This window comes from Poecilia latipinna, unplaced genomic scaffold (genome assembly GCF_001443285.1).
Source record: "Poecilia latipinna isolate Pla-1442-1.1 unplaced genomic scaffold, P_latipinna-1.0 Scaffold415, whole genome shotgun sequence".
NCBI lineage: Eukaryota > Metazoa > Chordata > Actinopteri > Cyprinodontiformes > Poeciliidae > Poecilia > Poecilia latipinna.
In genome coordinates this window covers 299,298-315,308 of record NW_015113031.1, presented here as the reverse complement: position 1 = coordinate 315,308, position 16,011 = coordinate 299,298, and the positions used below count along the sequence as shown (strand labels likewise).

At 40.9% G+C, this 16,011-nt stretch overlaps 1 protein-coding gene across 1 annotated transcript in view; it reads right to left on the bottom strand.

Annotated features, from left to right (window-relative positions):
- LOC106950675 (insulin receptor-like) overlaps positions 1-15,620 on the bottom strand; it is a 35,063-nt gene extending 19,443 nt beyond the window's left edge. Inside the window, exon 1 of the mRNA XM_015037685.1 lies at positions 14,235-15,620. Within this exon, the coding sequence (XP_014893171.1) occupies positions 14,235-14,328 (94 nt within the window). The 5' untranslated portion in view covers positions 14,329-15,620. The remainder of the gene's footprint in view (positions 1-14,234) is intronic.
- Positions 15,621-16,011: the final 391 nt, after the last annotated feature.

Here is a 16,011-nt window from a genome sequence, read left to right as displayed (position 1 = left end):
CCATTTGTTATATTTGGCCGTAGTCAGGCGCCTAGCCTTAGCTAGCGTTACAATAAGCTCAAAGCAGAATGGAAGGTGAAAATTATGGAGACGCTTGGAGAAGTTTTGGTTTCAAAATGTTCCATTTTGCTGTTCCTACACTGCCGTGTCCTCTGTCCTTCAAACCAGGGGTTTTCTCTACCTCAGGGGTGTCCAAACATTGGCGCAGGAGGGAAATTGTGACCCTTGAAATGATTTTGCATCAAGTGAAAAACGGTCAAAATTTGGCCAAAAAAGAAAAGCAATCGACCACAAAAAAAAAAGATTTGACAAAAAATTTTGAGGAAACAAATTTTGGCATTTTTAATTTAATGAATTTTGTGGCACCCCACTAGTTTAAATTTGCCGGTTTTGGCCCCTAGGACAAAACGTTTGGACACCACTGCTCTAGCTGTATAAAGCACAAAGTAACACTGCCCCTCCCCTACCCGTTGCTGCACAATGACAGCCAGCTGACTGAAAAGAAGTCTACAACTTTTCCACAGTATTTATAAAACAACATAAAGACACAATCACCGAGGCGACTGAAGACATCAGATAGCGGTGGAGGGGAGGAGCGTGTGGGCCGGAGCACCTGTTCCTCCATTGCCTCAGTCTCCCATTGAGGAGCATGGCAAACCAAGATGACCCAGCCTATTTTTATACAACACCGGGTCCAGTTACAGCTGTGGCAAAGGGCCAGCTGGTGGCAGATTGGAGCAGCTAGGAAGGAGCAGCACGCAAAGCCCGCCTGAGCCGTCAGGTGGCTCGCTGAGCAAGAAGAGGAACCCAAATCAGATCGCTCTGGTGACTTTGGCTCGCCTCCCTCTCCCCACCTTCTGGCACCGCAATGGAGGGGCAGGAGGGGGGCAGACGGTAAGGAGAGGGGAGACACAAGTACAGACAAGAGGGCGATGAAAAAGAGGCAAGGGGAAAAGGAAAGGTCTTGTGTCACTGCTGCATGTTTATAAAAACAATGACTCACCGTATTCTAGCTCCGACAAGCCGAGCTCGACCTTGGACTCAAGGCCTTAAGGTGCCGATGAGGGGGCACGAGAGGAGGAACGACAGGTGTGCAAGGAAGTGAGAAACAAGACTTTAAAGAAAACAACAACAATGTTTCGGAGTAAAAGTGCTGAATGTTGCGTTGCGGACCGATGGGTGGGTTTAAGAGTGTGGCTATAAACAGAGAGTGAGGCAGGAAACCATGGTATGCCAACACTGCGCTGAACACGGCCATGACGGAGGAACGCTGGGTTAAAGATTTCATTTCAAATCACATCTTCATGTTCGAGTTTAGTTTTCTTTACTTCCAAGAATAAAAACAATAGTCAAATACTAAAATGTTATTTAATTATAGAATATTCCTTGATAACTTTACATTATTTCCTGTTATTTTGGGCCAACTGACTTTCACCTTCAACGTCATTAGAAAAAAAAAAACAATTCAACAGCTTAAAGGCTAACGCTACATGTGCTGCTAGCATGAAATCAGACAGTAAGCTAGTAACAAGGAAAAGTATAGATTAATCTTTACTTTTTTAAACAGAGCTCAGAGCAATCAACAACAGGAAAACCTAATTCCCTTGATATAACCATAGGTAGGTAAATAAAACATCCCACTTTGTTCCTAATCTTGCAGCACAAATTAAATCATGCGGCGAAGTTTGGTTGAGGAACAAACCTGGAATCAAGACCTTAATGACATATTTTACGTTTTACCCAGCAACTTGCAGCATTGTCTCACTTACTGTAGTTTCAACATATCCTGATTTTCTGCACTACTCAGCTTCTTCAAAAACTGATGCAAAAATGTGGCTTTTGAAAAAGACACATCTAAGCAAAAGATGCAAAGATATTTACTGAATGCGCACATTTTATTACCATGCATGTTTGAGTTATCTCCCCTCGTTGGCTTAAATTCTGTTTTAACGAGCTATTAAAGTCAAAAGAACTGCAGCAAAATATCCTAAAGGACAGCTGGAAAAACATCAGTCCCACCAAGTAGAAAGAAGAATCTGAAAAATTCAAGCCACGCCTATGACAACAGCTAAACCAGGTGGTGCTAAAAACAAGGCTGGGGGGCAGGTGGGGCGCGGGGAGTGGTGGCTGGGAAACAGCAGCAGGTAATCAACAGCAGGCCGGGCGGCTCTGAGGCTAAACAGCACAGCAGACACAACCACAGACACAGAGTGAGTAATCCCAAAGACATGTGATGTTACTTTTCATCTTTCCACGTTAGCGAGCGGAGCGCAGTGTGGTGAGTAGAGGCCTGAGAGCGAGGAGGCTGGGACTCCATTACCCCACTTGACTCGCCGCCACACAGCAGCAGCTGCAGGGACCGGCTCCAACCAACGCTCTGACCCACAAACCAGCGCTACGCACGAGTCTGGATGAGCTGCGCCTGCTCTGCTCAGCCCGCTTCTTCCTGTCCATCCGTACATGTTCCCTTCTTCCTTCTTCTTCGCCAAGCTGTACTCTAAGAGAGTAACTCGATATCCTTAACTTCTTTTCCACAATGTAGTTTTTTTTTTTGGTTCCCCCGTGTCACTTTGTAAGGACGATTGCCCCATGCATAACTAATCTTATAGAATGAACCCAAAACCAACAGACGCAGAGAAAAGTGGAAATTATTTCGTTCAAGTTGACATTTTTCCATGTACGTTCTGCATGAAGAACTCCGTGTGTGTAAGTGGAAAAGATTAAAACTATTAAGAGACGTCTGGGGATGGAAAATCGAGGAGGAAAGAGGAAGGAGGATGGTCGGGGGGAACGGGGTGGGAAGGGGCTCAGGTAGAATTTCACAGGAGAAAGTAAAGAAGCACGGGAGCAAACAGCATGACGGAAGTCGAGGGGATGGAGAGCCGAGGGTCAGGTCAGTTTAATGGCCCGTTTGTCTGCACCGTGAGACCACCGGCTCTCACTGGCTGCTGTAGGAAAACCACACACACACACACCAACTCTGCCTCTCTCCTTCCTTCTTTCCACATCTCTCCCTCCCTTTACCTTTTCCACTGCCCAGGCCTGTTACAGCTTCAACAACTCATTCTCCAACCCACAGGCAGGCCAAGAAATCTGCATCGTTCACGTTCACTTCATCCACATCGACAACAAGCGGAAGTGGCGCGATGATCAATGGAGCTCCAATCAATCAATGAGTCACGGACAAACACGTTTGAAATAAAATGGAATACCGTATAACATATCCACAAGTCTGGATGGATGATGTTACATGCAAACGTTGACCGGCCAATAAAATTCCTCAGTGTAACGTCTGACAGTCAGGTCCCTGGAGTGGGAGGTCTGTGGCCACAGTGGTATTGTAAAATGACTTTCATTTATTATGCTGCCATTTAACAGCAAGGCATAATTCAATATGGGATCCATTTAACTATAATAGAATTAGGGAACACTTGATGTGGGCTCATAAACAGCTGCAGGAGCGTCAAGTCCATGTCCTTTCTCACAATGTCTCACCATCATGACCCTTTACTCTAATTTGTACCCATTTGTCTGGTTTTATTTTTTTTTTCCCCAGTCAACAAATGTACCACCTAATTGTTCATTAGACACATTAGAGACAGATTACATTTGTTCTTTCACTCCTAAAACTATAGAGAGCCCTTCAGGGGTCCTGACAGTGGATCTCAAGGGCCCCCGCCCTTAAACTAATACTTCACGTAAGCACATTTTGATTGACGCTTTTGGTTCCACACCCAACCTCAGTTACAATGTGGTGTATCTGATCAACCTTTAGCTGAAGCCACTGTTTGTAAAGAGGTTTGAATGAAAGGGATCAAAAAGATATCATGTTCAGATGTATCAGTCAGGAGCAGGGTGCAGAATCCCAACAGCCTTATACAGAAACCAAACCACAACAAGGTGATATCAATTGGAGAAAATGTGGAGCTGAACTGATGACAAAACAAGACTCAGGATGGTGCCAAAAGGCTCCAACAAGTTCTGGTTGTGAAAAAAACATCTGCATTATTCTTTATTTGTCTGGACTAAAGAGTGCCATTACAAGACAAAAGCATTTTCTTCTCAACTACACATCCCAGCATGGCCGAAATCTATCAAAGCTGAATACTGTATGTTTGTGAAATCACACCGATTACTATGAATTTAACATGAGTTAGGAAAACATACAAGTGTGCAACAAAAGATCCCATCACCAGAGGAATAAATTAAGTTCAACCCTTCCATGCTGTTTATTTGAAATATTGCTCAGCGTCGTTTTAATCTTTAACACACCTCACGTGACCACCACGCTACTGAGCTCTTCAATTTTTCAAATCTTCCGGTCCGAATTATTTTTCCATGCCAGCACTGGGACTTTGATCTCTGCTAATCATTTTCAGAACTGGAACATATAGCAGCTGTTTACCAAAAGACACCGACTTCCGGCAAACGCTTTCATAAAACATTATCAGTTTTACAGCCACAAAATCAGGGCCGGAAGCCCTGTTGTTTCTACCATCTTTAGGTAACGCAGCTTTGAACGGAAGCTCCTTATAAAGCACATAATGTTAAAAAACTTAAATGATTTTATTGATTGAACCAGCAAATGCACTTGAGTATATGCCGACAAACTGTCCTGGCTTTCATGGTGCAGATATTAAAAAAAAGAAACAATTGTCCTTACTGGAAAAATAATGTGCACATACTTGAATGTTAAATGGTAACAATCGATCATCCAAACGCCTCTGACTAGCTCTTCTGTCTTTAGAGAAAAAGCACTCACACATCACGATGCTTCTACTTCCATGTTTCACCATGGTAATAAAATGCTCAGCAATGCTTGCCCCTTGGGATGATTTTGGGTGGCCCCTGACTGCAGTTCAAGACCGGTTCATATTTGACTCTCCAGAAAAGCTGAAAAAGACACTTTTTGTAATTTCTATAGGATGACATTTTCAAATGTATTTCTTCTTCAACTGAAAATATCTGTTACAAAACAAAGTATTTTTTTTAAATTTTACTATACATGTTTTTTGTGATTTCACTTTTATATAGTAAACTGGGCCACCTTCCTTTTGTCTGAGACCCTTTTCCTGACCTAAAAATCTGGAGGTCAGAAGTCTAACGAAGGACAGAGAGAGATTCACTGATTGCATCAAAACAGATGACAGTAAAAACAACAACTCAGAGCTCTGCTAGTACAGTTAGCCTCATAATGAAATCTGAATCTAATCAACAGCAAACAGACTGCAGTCTGGGTGAAAGGACTGATTGGTACAGGTCCAACATGAATCAAGGTTGTAAAGTCAAATATTCTAATGAGGCAAAAAGAAGAAATTTAAAGACAGATTAGAATCTGTTCACAGTAAACACCGATCTCGGCAGTAGAAACAAGGAGTCGTCAAACAGGGGATGTTAGTCTACTGTCGGCACAGCTCCTGTCACCATAGTAATCCGTCTCAGGCTGGTCTATCAGGACAAAAACAGAGAGCCCTGTCAAACATAATCAGAGAAGGCCATGTGACCAGGGGCTGTTGTTCAGGACGTGCAGGTGGAAATGTTCAGCATCACTTAGACTCTAATAAGACAGGATGAAACAAAAACAAGCAGGAGAGAGAGAGAAAGAGAGAGAGAGAGAGGAGTGGAAACGTTGAACGAAGGAGGTTTTCCCACACCATAAAGGCCAGATTAGCAGGTGCGCACCTGTGTGTGTGTGTGTGTGTGTGTGTGTGTGTGTGTGTGTGTGTGGGTGTGTGTGTGTGTGCGTGTATGTGTGGGGAGGACGAGTCTGCGTCTGCAGGCTGTGCGCATCTGCTGTGTGAAAGGAAAACATCGCAGCGGCTGACAGTGAACTCGTTTACCCTTGAACGCAACGGCACACGGAGGGAGGGAGAAGGATACACAAAGAGTTGGAGCTCCAGCATAGAAGGGACAGAAAAACAAGAAAACACTTGTGAGGCGTGGACCCAGGAGGGGCGCAGGGAGCAAGGAAGCTTCTGGAGCAAGCAAAGAAACCTCAGCTAAATATCGCTTCATTAAATAAATCCGAAAAGAAAAACAGACCTGTGTGACTTTCAGGCAAAAAGATCACTTATATGCTCCTGTGCTTCTCTAGATCCAAATTCAGGAGGACGAGGGCGCCTACGCTGCAGCCTGTTTTGGTGTCTTTTACACATGCAAATTACAGTTGTCAGTAATATTCAGCAAGGAGACAAAAAAAATAATAATAAAAATGTCACTGATGTTACCAAAAGGTGATGAATCTTGTTTCAAACTTAACAACTCCATAGAATTACCCAAACACTACTGCAGATGTCCCATAATGCCTGAGCTTGAACTCATACAGCTGCGTTAATGTGAACCATAACAAACACTGAAGCACATTCTAGGAAACACATGTAATATTTAGTAAGGAAAGTAAATAAATACATTTGGAACTCTAATTCACTACAACTTCAATCAAATTTCAAAGACTAACCCTATTTCAGAATACATTTCAACTGAGATTTAAGAAGTAATTTCCATGTTTTCTCTAGCAGGTCTATTTTTTTTTTTAAATAATTAAAAGTGTGCTGTTTATTTTAATAGCCTTTGCTCCCCCATTAGTTAGCACATAAAATATACTAACTATTGTTAGTTAGTATAACTAAAAATATATAAAAAATACTGACTACTGCCAGTATTTTTATATACGTTTTGTTTCTCTGGAGTATAAGGCATGGAAAATAATGGCATCAAAACAATTAAAGTTATATTACTTTCTAGGGTTTAAAATCAAGATTTTTTTTCTTCTTTCTTTTAGATGTTTCTGGCTGGAAAAATGTAGCCATGGTGTTGATATCCTTCTATCACTCTTATGAATAAAAAATGTTTTTAAAACTACAGTTTGAGTTGCAAACTGCATGTCTGATAGTTAGAATACCAGCTTTTGAACTTCATGTTACTCTGCAAAGAAATCTTTAAGACTATCAATCGAACCAACGTCACACATAACATTATCATAACTTTAATAATCAATGTTCTGCTATATGAGCAGAGTTGGATTAAATTACGTTTTTCTGTTTTTGAATCAAAAGTAATAACGTCCCTCTAAAAATAGCCGTTCAGCAGAAACACGGCTATTAGTGAGAACGTATTTATTTCTCAACCGGAGGTGGATTTAATGTCGATTATTAACTGTAAGCATTATTTATTTATTTGTTTGTTTGTTTGTTTGTTTTTTTATCGTAGCTGAATCTGTGCCTCCTTAGGACAGACGGCAAGAATTACGACTCTGTTTGTGTGCAGGTAATTAACTGCAGAGAGCCTCACTGGGCACTGTGTCAAATGGCCACTTCTCAGTCATATGACTGTCCCTAAAATAAATGTAACCCATCAGGTTTAGCCGGACGGCCTCTCGAGCCCACTGTACACCACACATGCACCCGCTGCCCTCTCACACTCCAACACATGATACGGATACAAAGAAGGCATCTGTCCTTTGCACAGCGCAGCGCAAGAGCCGGTATGTTAAAAATGTGGAAATCCTCTGAATTTGACTCAGCAGGGGAAGCAGCAAGATGAAGACAGTCGATCATCTTTGCTATGTAAAAAATGATTTAGTAAATCCAATATTATTTGCTTGAAATTAACAAGCGTTGACGTGTTTTAGTGAATAACAGGCTTTCTTTTAAGATGAGACCTTACGTACGCGTGTGCTTGCATGAACAAGGCCGGGCGCAGTCAGAAAGACGACCCCGAGAGGGAAGGGTTATGGATCAGTTTCAGACAAAGACGGACATGTTGACTTCTCAAAGAGACAGCCTCAAATTCCTGCAGAGTTTTCACAAGCTTCGACCACCAGAGTCTGCACTCAAAGAGTCCCACGAGGGACAAACGTCTTCATTAATTCGGAAAAGATCTACAAACACTATTTAAGAACCATAGGATCAGGGCTCCTTCGCTTTTCTCATGTAGAAATGGGAAACAGTTTTTATCCTTTACAAACATTTAAGAAAATAAAACCCTGAAGTTCACCATAAATTTAGATACACATCAAAGAACAGAAACAAAGAAGACATGAGGGAGGAAAGAAAGGAAGGATGAAAGGGGACAAGGAAGGTAGGAAAAACTGAAAAAAAAATGGAACAAAAGGAATAAAAATAAATAAAAAAGGAAAAAAGACTCAAAAAAAAGAAAGACAGCAGGAAAAGAAAGAAAGACGACAAAAAGGACTTTTAGGCAAATATTTAGATTTGCAAATCTAAATATTTTTTCCATATTCTCTTTTTTCCATACTTGCTAGATTTGGAAAACAGATGGGGTAGGAACCCTGTTGTACTTATTAGGACATATCTACATAAAAATCAAGAAGCCCTGATATAAAAAAAAAAAAAAAAAAAAAAAAAAAAAAAAAACAACACTTCGAATGGTAAATTAATTCCTTTTCTTGATACTAATTTAAAAATCAGCTGGTTGCCGGTGAATAGTTAGGCTTTAACATTTCCCATCATACTTTAAGTCCTAGACAATCCTGAACATTAAAACTTGTTTTGGAAACATTTTACATTTAAAATGAACCAAGAACCAAGAGTAGAGATCTTTCAGATCTGATTTCATTTCTGCCAAAGGTGAAATTGCTTTTTATTCATGTTCATCTGAGTTCCATGTTTCTAATGAAGCTAATGTTTCTTCCACACCAGAAAGGCGTCTAAATAAAACCCTGCATGTAGGAGACCAGAGCGTCACCTCAGCGAGTCTCGACACCAAAACTGATTCGCAGTTGCAGCGACCGATACTGTCTCTCTGTTCCTGTTTCAATATGAAAATCTGTGCTATAGGCTGGAAAACGTCCTGCAGTTCATCATGAAAACCATGGACTCACTAGATTATATCCCACTGTGAGTTAGTTCATCTTCCAAGAATAAGCAGAATCTGGTCAAAATAATTCTATAGAAACTTTTCTGCATTGCTTTTATAATTGTTTAAAGCTGACATTTTAATTAAAATGTTATAAATCCACCGTCCTGCAACTGAACATTTTAAATGCTACGTTTAGCAGATGCTAGGTGTGTTTTCTTCTACTCTATAAATCACAAACTACTAAAACTGTTACACATATAAAAAGTAAGTCATAATTTTAGAAGTAGAAATGTATTTTTCTCCTTTAAACCAAAGAAATTAGATCTTATTACAGATTTATTGGGGGGAATTGTTTTTTTTTTCCACAAGGCTGTTTTTTTTTTTTTAGTAAAGGTTAAACTAAAATGCAAAAACCCCTTTCTACATGAATCTTTTGAAATCTCCAAAGAAACATTTGTTTTACTCTATGACTTTTACCTACATTATCAAGAGCAAAACTGCACAAAACAAAACTGATGCCTGGTTTAAATAAGCCAGACGCAAACTGTTAAATCAGATTGTTGCAGCATGGCGTAACAGCACAGTCTGTGTTTCTTTGTGTCTCCCACTCCCCATCCATCCCCCTCCTCACTCCAGCACATTTCTGTGCAGTGAGCAGAGTTTTAGATAAACAGTCTCACTCCTCTATCGAAGAATGAGAGTCGAAGGAGACGGCATCACAGGAAAGAGAAATAACCATCACTGCGAATCTATTTCAGTCCGTCGCAGGACTGTGTTCCAGGCCGGAGAACAACGATGGCTACATTTCACGCTTTACATCCAAAAACATCACCGTCACCGACCGCTTGTGCTTTTGCAGAAGCTGCTTGACTGTTATTTAAAATTCTTACATTTCGCTTATCATTCAGTGAACAGGAGAAGTTCTAAGATAAGCCTCTGTAGCTCATTTAACTGGAGTTGAACAACCTTCCCAGTCTTACAGTAGAAGATATGATGTGTAATGTTTAACTCAGACTGTATATCCAGCAGATAAAGCTGGTGGAAATGCATTTCTCTGACATCTTGTGTCAAAGTGGAGAAGCTTCAGCGTTTGACTTATCAAACAATATGGCAAAGGAGGAGGCGTCTATCCCAATATGGAGCCTCATTTATGAAGCCTCAGGGTCATCATCAGGTAATACTTTGAGTAAACCATCGTGTCTCTATCATCATTTCAATGATAGAGGAAAAGAAAATACTGAGATTGTCGAGAAAAGTCGAGCTCATCCCACTTCCCCATGTTGGAAGTGGGATGAGCTCGTCCCACTTAAATGTTGTCACAACCTTAAATGTTGTGACAACATTTAAGGTTGTCACAATAAGCAATTAATCAATTAATTAAATGATAAATTAAAACGAGCTTGATCATTTCCATTCTGATGGTCAATCATTTTGAAGGGCAATTTACAGAAAACTCATGATCCATTTTATTTACGGATTTGGTTGTGTGTGTGTGTTTGGTTGTTGGTTGTGTTTTATTTTGGATGTATAAAATATATTTCAGTCTTCTTTGCTAAATCAAACTTTATTGGTCTTTGAGAGGGCAAATTTGCATTATTATACTATCATCAACATAATTCTTGAAAATAGTCTCAAAACAACAATATTATTTTTTATCGCAATAACCACTGGGACAATTAATCGTCAACCAAAATTGGTTATTGAGACAGATCTACAAATATTATTGTAGATATAATTCTAGGTCAATTCATTCACCTGGCTGCAGCTTATGACAGAATTTCACTTTGTCCCATAAAAAAACACTTAATTCATAGGCAGACTGTAAATATCACATCTTTGTCCTAAGATCTATCTGGTTCGTGGCTTTCAGAGAGTTATCACCAATCCTTTTTGAGATGCTCTTAAATAAATCAATGGGTTTAGCGGAGTACAAGCAGCTTTGCTTCGCATCGTGACATCCTTCACCTCAGTTACCACCGTCGTCCTCTTCTAAAACTATTTCTCTGTCTGATGAACTGGATCTATGGTGGGTTCCATGGGGCCCACTTGGGGTGCCCACTCTTGAACTCAAATGCCTTATACACATTGTTCTCATGCATGGCCCCCTCATCTGGATACACACAAAACTTGCACTGTGCAGAAATGCGACAGTCAGAAGCTGAGAGATGAGATCCTGCAGAAAGCACACAGAGGCCAGGGTGCAAAGCAACACACACACACACACACACACACACACACCTACATGGTGGGCCACTTCAAAGGCATTCCACAACATGCACAGCATTGTCGGAAAATGCCAATGTGCACTTCAGTGAAGAGTGCCTGTGAATCCAAACAGGCTACAGACAAACACAAACGGAGGGCAGCTCTTAGAGTCCGGGTCTTTTGATTTGCGCCACTTCTCTCGAATAAAACAAGCTGCTCTAGACATTTTATTCACAGTGTAGGAATAATGGACAAGAATGTATGGAAAGCATGTACCTATGCATATGCACTCCTGAAATACCTGAGCTCACAGGCCTTTAAGGAGCAAAAAGAGGGCGGGGGGGGGGGGGGGGAAACTTCAAGTTGACAAAATTGTTTTTCAGAAGTTAGACTAATAGACAATTCAGCAGTTGCTTCAGAAAACATCTCACTGATAAGTATGACTTCGATAGCTTGTGCACGCTCATCAAGAAGCCGTGACAAGGAGCGTTTCTTATGAGGCCTTCTGGAAGTGCAGTCGGCACATCATGACCGCTGCCCTGCATGTGGATTCAGAATGAAATATTTTAGGTATTTTGCTTGTTGTCCCCACCCCCACGTTTGCTGCAAACATCTTGAGATCCAAATATGGGCACTTCCCAGAGTACTCATGAACAGCCAATGAGATATACCCCACTCTCTGAGAGACGCCGAGCAGGAGGGAGGAAGAAAAAAGAAAAACAGCAAAAAGGAAAGAGCTGTGTGTCTGAGACACCCCCTTCACTGGCCTCCATTCTGTCTGCAGACATGACCTGTGAATAGTAGTCAGATCACTTCCTCTCAAACCACTGAGAGCCACTCTACTGGAACACAACCAAGTCCTGCCGCTGCAACACTAAGGACAAGGAGAGGCAACTGGTTCATAATGAGCAGCTTCTTTAAGGTGATTTGCCTGCTCACTGCTCTGCTATGAGCTCATGTTCTGAGACACTTTGCAGACTTGTGCAACACATCGTCCGACAACACTAAAAGCAAATCTCCCAAGGAGACATAATGTAGGGCAAAGGTTAAACCCCTGACAAACAATGAAAATGTTTATTAATCTCCAAACACTCAAAAATTCAGTCTGAACAACTTAACTTTAAATTTACACACACAAAAACCCGAAGGGGATCACTTTCATGTGATTATACATTATGTCACAAAAGTGAAGGGAAAAAAAAAAATTAGTTTCCTCATGTGGCAATAACTCATATTTCTGATTCCTGTGTTAGATCTGAGCAGCTGAAAATTTTCACCCTGAATTTTCTAAAACAAGGTCATTAAGCAATCTGAAATGGGACTATTATCTCACTCCGTCGCTGACGCTTAACAGAGGGCTGTTTAATTTGTGCTCTGTTAGATCATTTCTGTAAAACCTCGGCTCATTAATAAAAACAACAACACACAGCAGAGACGTCCTCCAGAGAGGAAGAAGCCTTTACTGCACCATGATCTGGAGGTAAAGAGCAGCGAGGGTTAATCCACCACCTATGAAGAGACTTCTTAGTGTCTGTGGATAATTTGTTTACATTCAAGCTGCAGCAAAGCCGCATGTGTGTGGCTCTATGGAAAGCTCATTTGGCATAAAATGCAAAGGCCCTTTAAATGCAGTTTCATTTTTAGTTGATCAAAATGAACATTTCGGCGATCTAGAATAAAAATCCTTTCAGCCACCGATAAAATTTTAGACAGGAATGCTCAAAGGTTGATGATGACATTACCAAAATATCATTTTTATCATCCTTGACTTTCATCATCACTCCCATGAGCTTCATCATCTCGGTTACTACAAATCTACAAAACCTGCAGAAATCGGAGACAGAAAACACAACCAGCTGGTCAAAATGTATAAGACTTATTATCGCACACTCCTGATGCAAAACAATGAATTTTCTTTTCACTGCAAGTGAATTAATGATTAGTTTATTATTTTGCAAATAGAAATTAAACTCTGTTCCTGTGTTCTGATTTATGTGCACAACACAAGTGCTTCAAACTTTAAAAATGTTTTGTTGTGTGACTAAACATCTTGTCAAATTGACCATTATTTTCTGAAGTTGATCCTGTTGCAGTCTATCTCTGCAACAGAGAATGACAGATGTGTGGTATCAAAACTGAAAAGGATGAAAGTTCAGTTTCATTTTACCAATGTGATTCTTCTAACTGGAAGTAATATTGGCATTATGGAGCGATTTAGACAGTGTCCCCGCTTGAATCTGACAGAATCTGCTATATAGTTGAGCTAAAGATTAGGGTGATGACAAGGAGGCTTTCCAAACTCAAAAACTTGGAAGTTATCACCAAGGACAGCCAATCAAAATGCCAGTGGGAACATGTAAAGTTGGCTTTTTCCACTGAAAATAGAGAAAGGTATAAATACAACTTTCAATATAGAATTTGTAATAAAACGGCATATAAACAAACATTGTTACACTGTTCTATCACCAGCAGCAATCATTAGCTGAATGAAAATATTTCAAAACTAAAATCTGCCAGAGGTATAAATAATTTGGGAAGTTCATACACATTTTAAGCATATTTAAAAAGTAAAGAATAATAGGTCCTATATAAAACAAATATAAAGGAGTGTCGTTTTGAGTGTATGGCACAATGCCCTGCCCTATCCAACGATGTCTAGCGTCGTCGCCATGAGAGGCCTCGCTGCTGCTCACGGGGCTACTAATCAATCCTGCTGTTCCCAGTTTGGGCTCGCTGCCGCAGACCACCCTGGTCCAGCAGCAGCGACTAATCCGACCCTGGGGTCGGAGCTACGAGCTCAGGCCGCCGAAAACACACCCGGGGCGGCTGGGGGTGACTGAGGAGGGGGGGGCGGGGTGTTCGCATAACAATCCTCCACAGCATAACGGGAGATTATCAATTATTATTACGCAGCCGCAGCAGTTGAAATGAACGAGCTGCAACAATTAGAGACGTGCGAAGAGTCTGGGCATGCGCGAAACCGTAGGCGAGGGTCTCGTGACAAGAAAAGAAAAACAAAATAATTTATTCAGTGGTACTAAAAGGGGTTATGTTAAATTTATCTCTGAATATTCACACCGTTAGGTTTCTCTGAAAAACAAAGCAAGGTTTTAAACATTTGTGTTTACAAAAAAAAAAAAACAATTCACAATGACACCTGCGACATAGCTTTGAATTATATTAGTAATAATAATTATTATTATACTTACTTTCACCGTTTATTAGCCCACACTGGCATATAACACAGGTACAGAGGATGAAAAACACCAATTGTGCTCGCAGTTTCAGCGTCAACCACCTCATTTTGATTGAAGTTGTGCTCTCTCTCCCTCTGATGGTGTTTATGAAACTCCAATCCTCAGAGGAGGGGGGGAATGTTTATATTAGAGCAAATATCAAGTTATTTTTCCTCCTCAGGCAAGTTTTTGATGTGCGCCCTGGTATATATGCGTAAAGAGACAACTAAATTATGTGATCTTGGGTTCTGGTAAGACATGTGCGAGTGAAAATCATTTTCCATAAGTGAAGGCGACAGTCCCCGTTCATCTGTTTGATGTTGATGCTCCAATAAATACAGGAAATTTTTAAATGATCCCTTAGTTTGGAGGTGCCCTAATTAGGTCCACTGTCGTGTGTATCTTCCACTGAGATAACAGGGAGTATTTTCCAGCTGAAATTAAAAGTCTTCAGGATCACCGCTGCAGCTTCTTCCTTCTCGTCTTCTCCAGTTTTAAGACCAATGGAGGTACATCCCAGGAAACTCCCAGCAGAAAAAACGTGCAGTTTTCCCCCTTCTCTCTCTCTCTCTCTCCCCAACACTACGACCTTCCTCTGAACTCCTTCACCCCCGCTGACCACCGCGCCGCAAACGAATAACACCCATAAAAAAACACCAAACTGGGGGGAAACGGAGCAGACGAGTCACCTTTTTAATCAGAAACCTTGAAGACTGAGGTGGAGGAAAACAAGACAGAAAAATGTCCTTGTTTAGCCCTGTGAAGTGAGAAAAGTCTCCACCACGCCGCTCCGATGCTTTTTTTTTCCCTTCTCAACGATGGAGGGGGGGTAGCTAACGTTAGCTGGCTAATTCAAAACAAACGAGGTTTCGGCGTCGGCGGTAGAGTTGGAGATAATTTTAAAAAGGGCACAAACACACTAAATGAGTATCCCGTGTCAGAGAGTCCACAAAATAGGAGGTAAATCCGAGTAAAAAGACTCAAAAATACGGGGGCAAGTGGAAAAACTTGGATTCCCGTTGCGTTTGGAGCTCGCTCCCCCTCAGGTTCCCCGTTTCCGTCTCTCTTTCTGCGAGCCTCTCCACCAGTAAACAAGTCCTGCCAGTCACCTCAGCTGGGCCGCGGTCTGCGGGAAAACACGGAGAGACAAGTCCGCCTTCTCTTCCTCCGCCTCCTCCTCCAGCACAGCCTGGATCCGGACCGACTGTCTGTCCGCCAGGTGGGCAGGAAACAACACAACAAGAGCACCCCTGTCACCGGAATAACACCGTCTACAAACTAGAGCGTAGTTACATGTTAATACAAACAAACACACAATTTTAGGATTGGAAGGTCTATCTTAATAGCAATGAAATGTCTCAAAACCATTTTTAGAGAAGAAGTAAATAGAGAAGAAATAATGTTTTTGGTAAATGTACCTTTAGTGAACAGTAGTGAACAGTCTCTTCTCTCTTTTCTTTATGTTTATGTGGGGGTTTTTTTACCTTCATGTGACTTTACCTTTAACTAGTGTGACACCTGAATTTCTTCACTGTGGAATAATAAATTATATATCTATTATATTCTATTTTAAAACAATTACTTCTCATTTGTCCTGTTTTAAACCAATGCTTTACATGTCAGTTTATCTGTATAGCTCCAATTCACACTTTTTAAGATTAGCGGGTCCATTTCCAGCATACATGGAATCCTATTTGGTTCCAGTTCAATTGAAGTTGATTAAATTTATTCTAATATAAATATACAATAT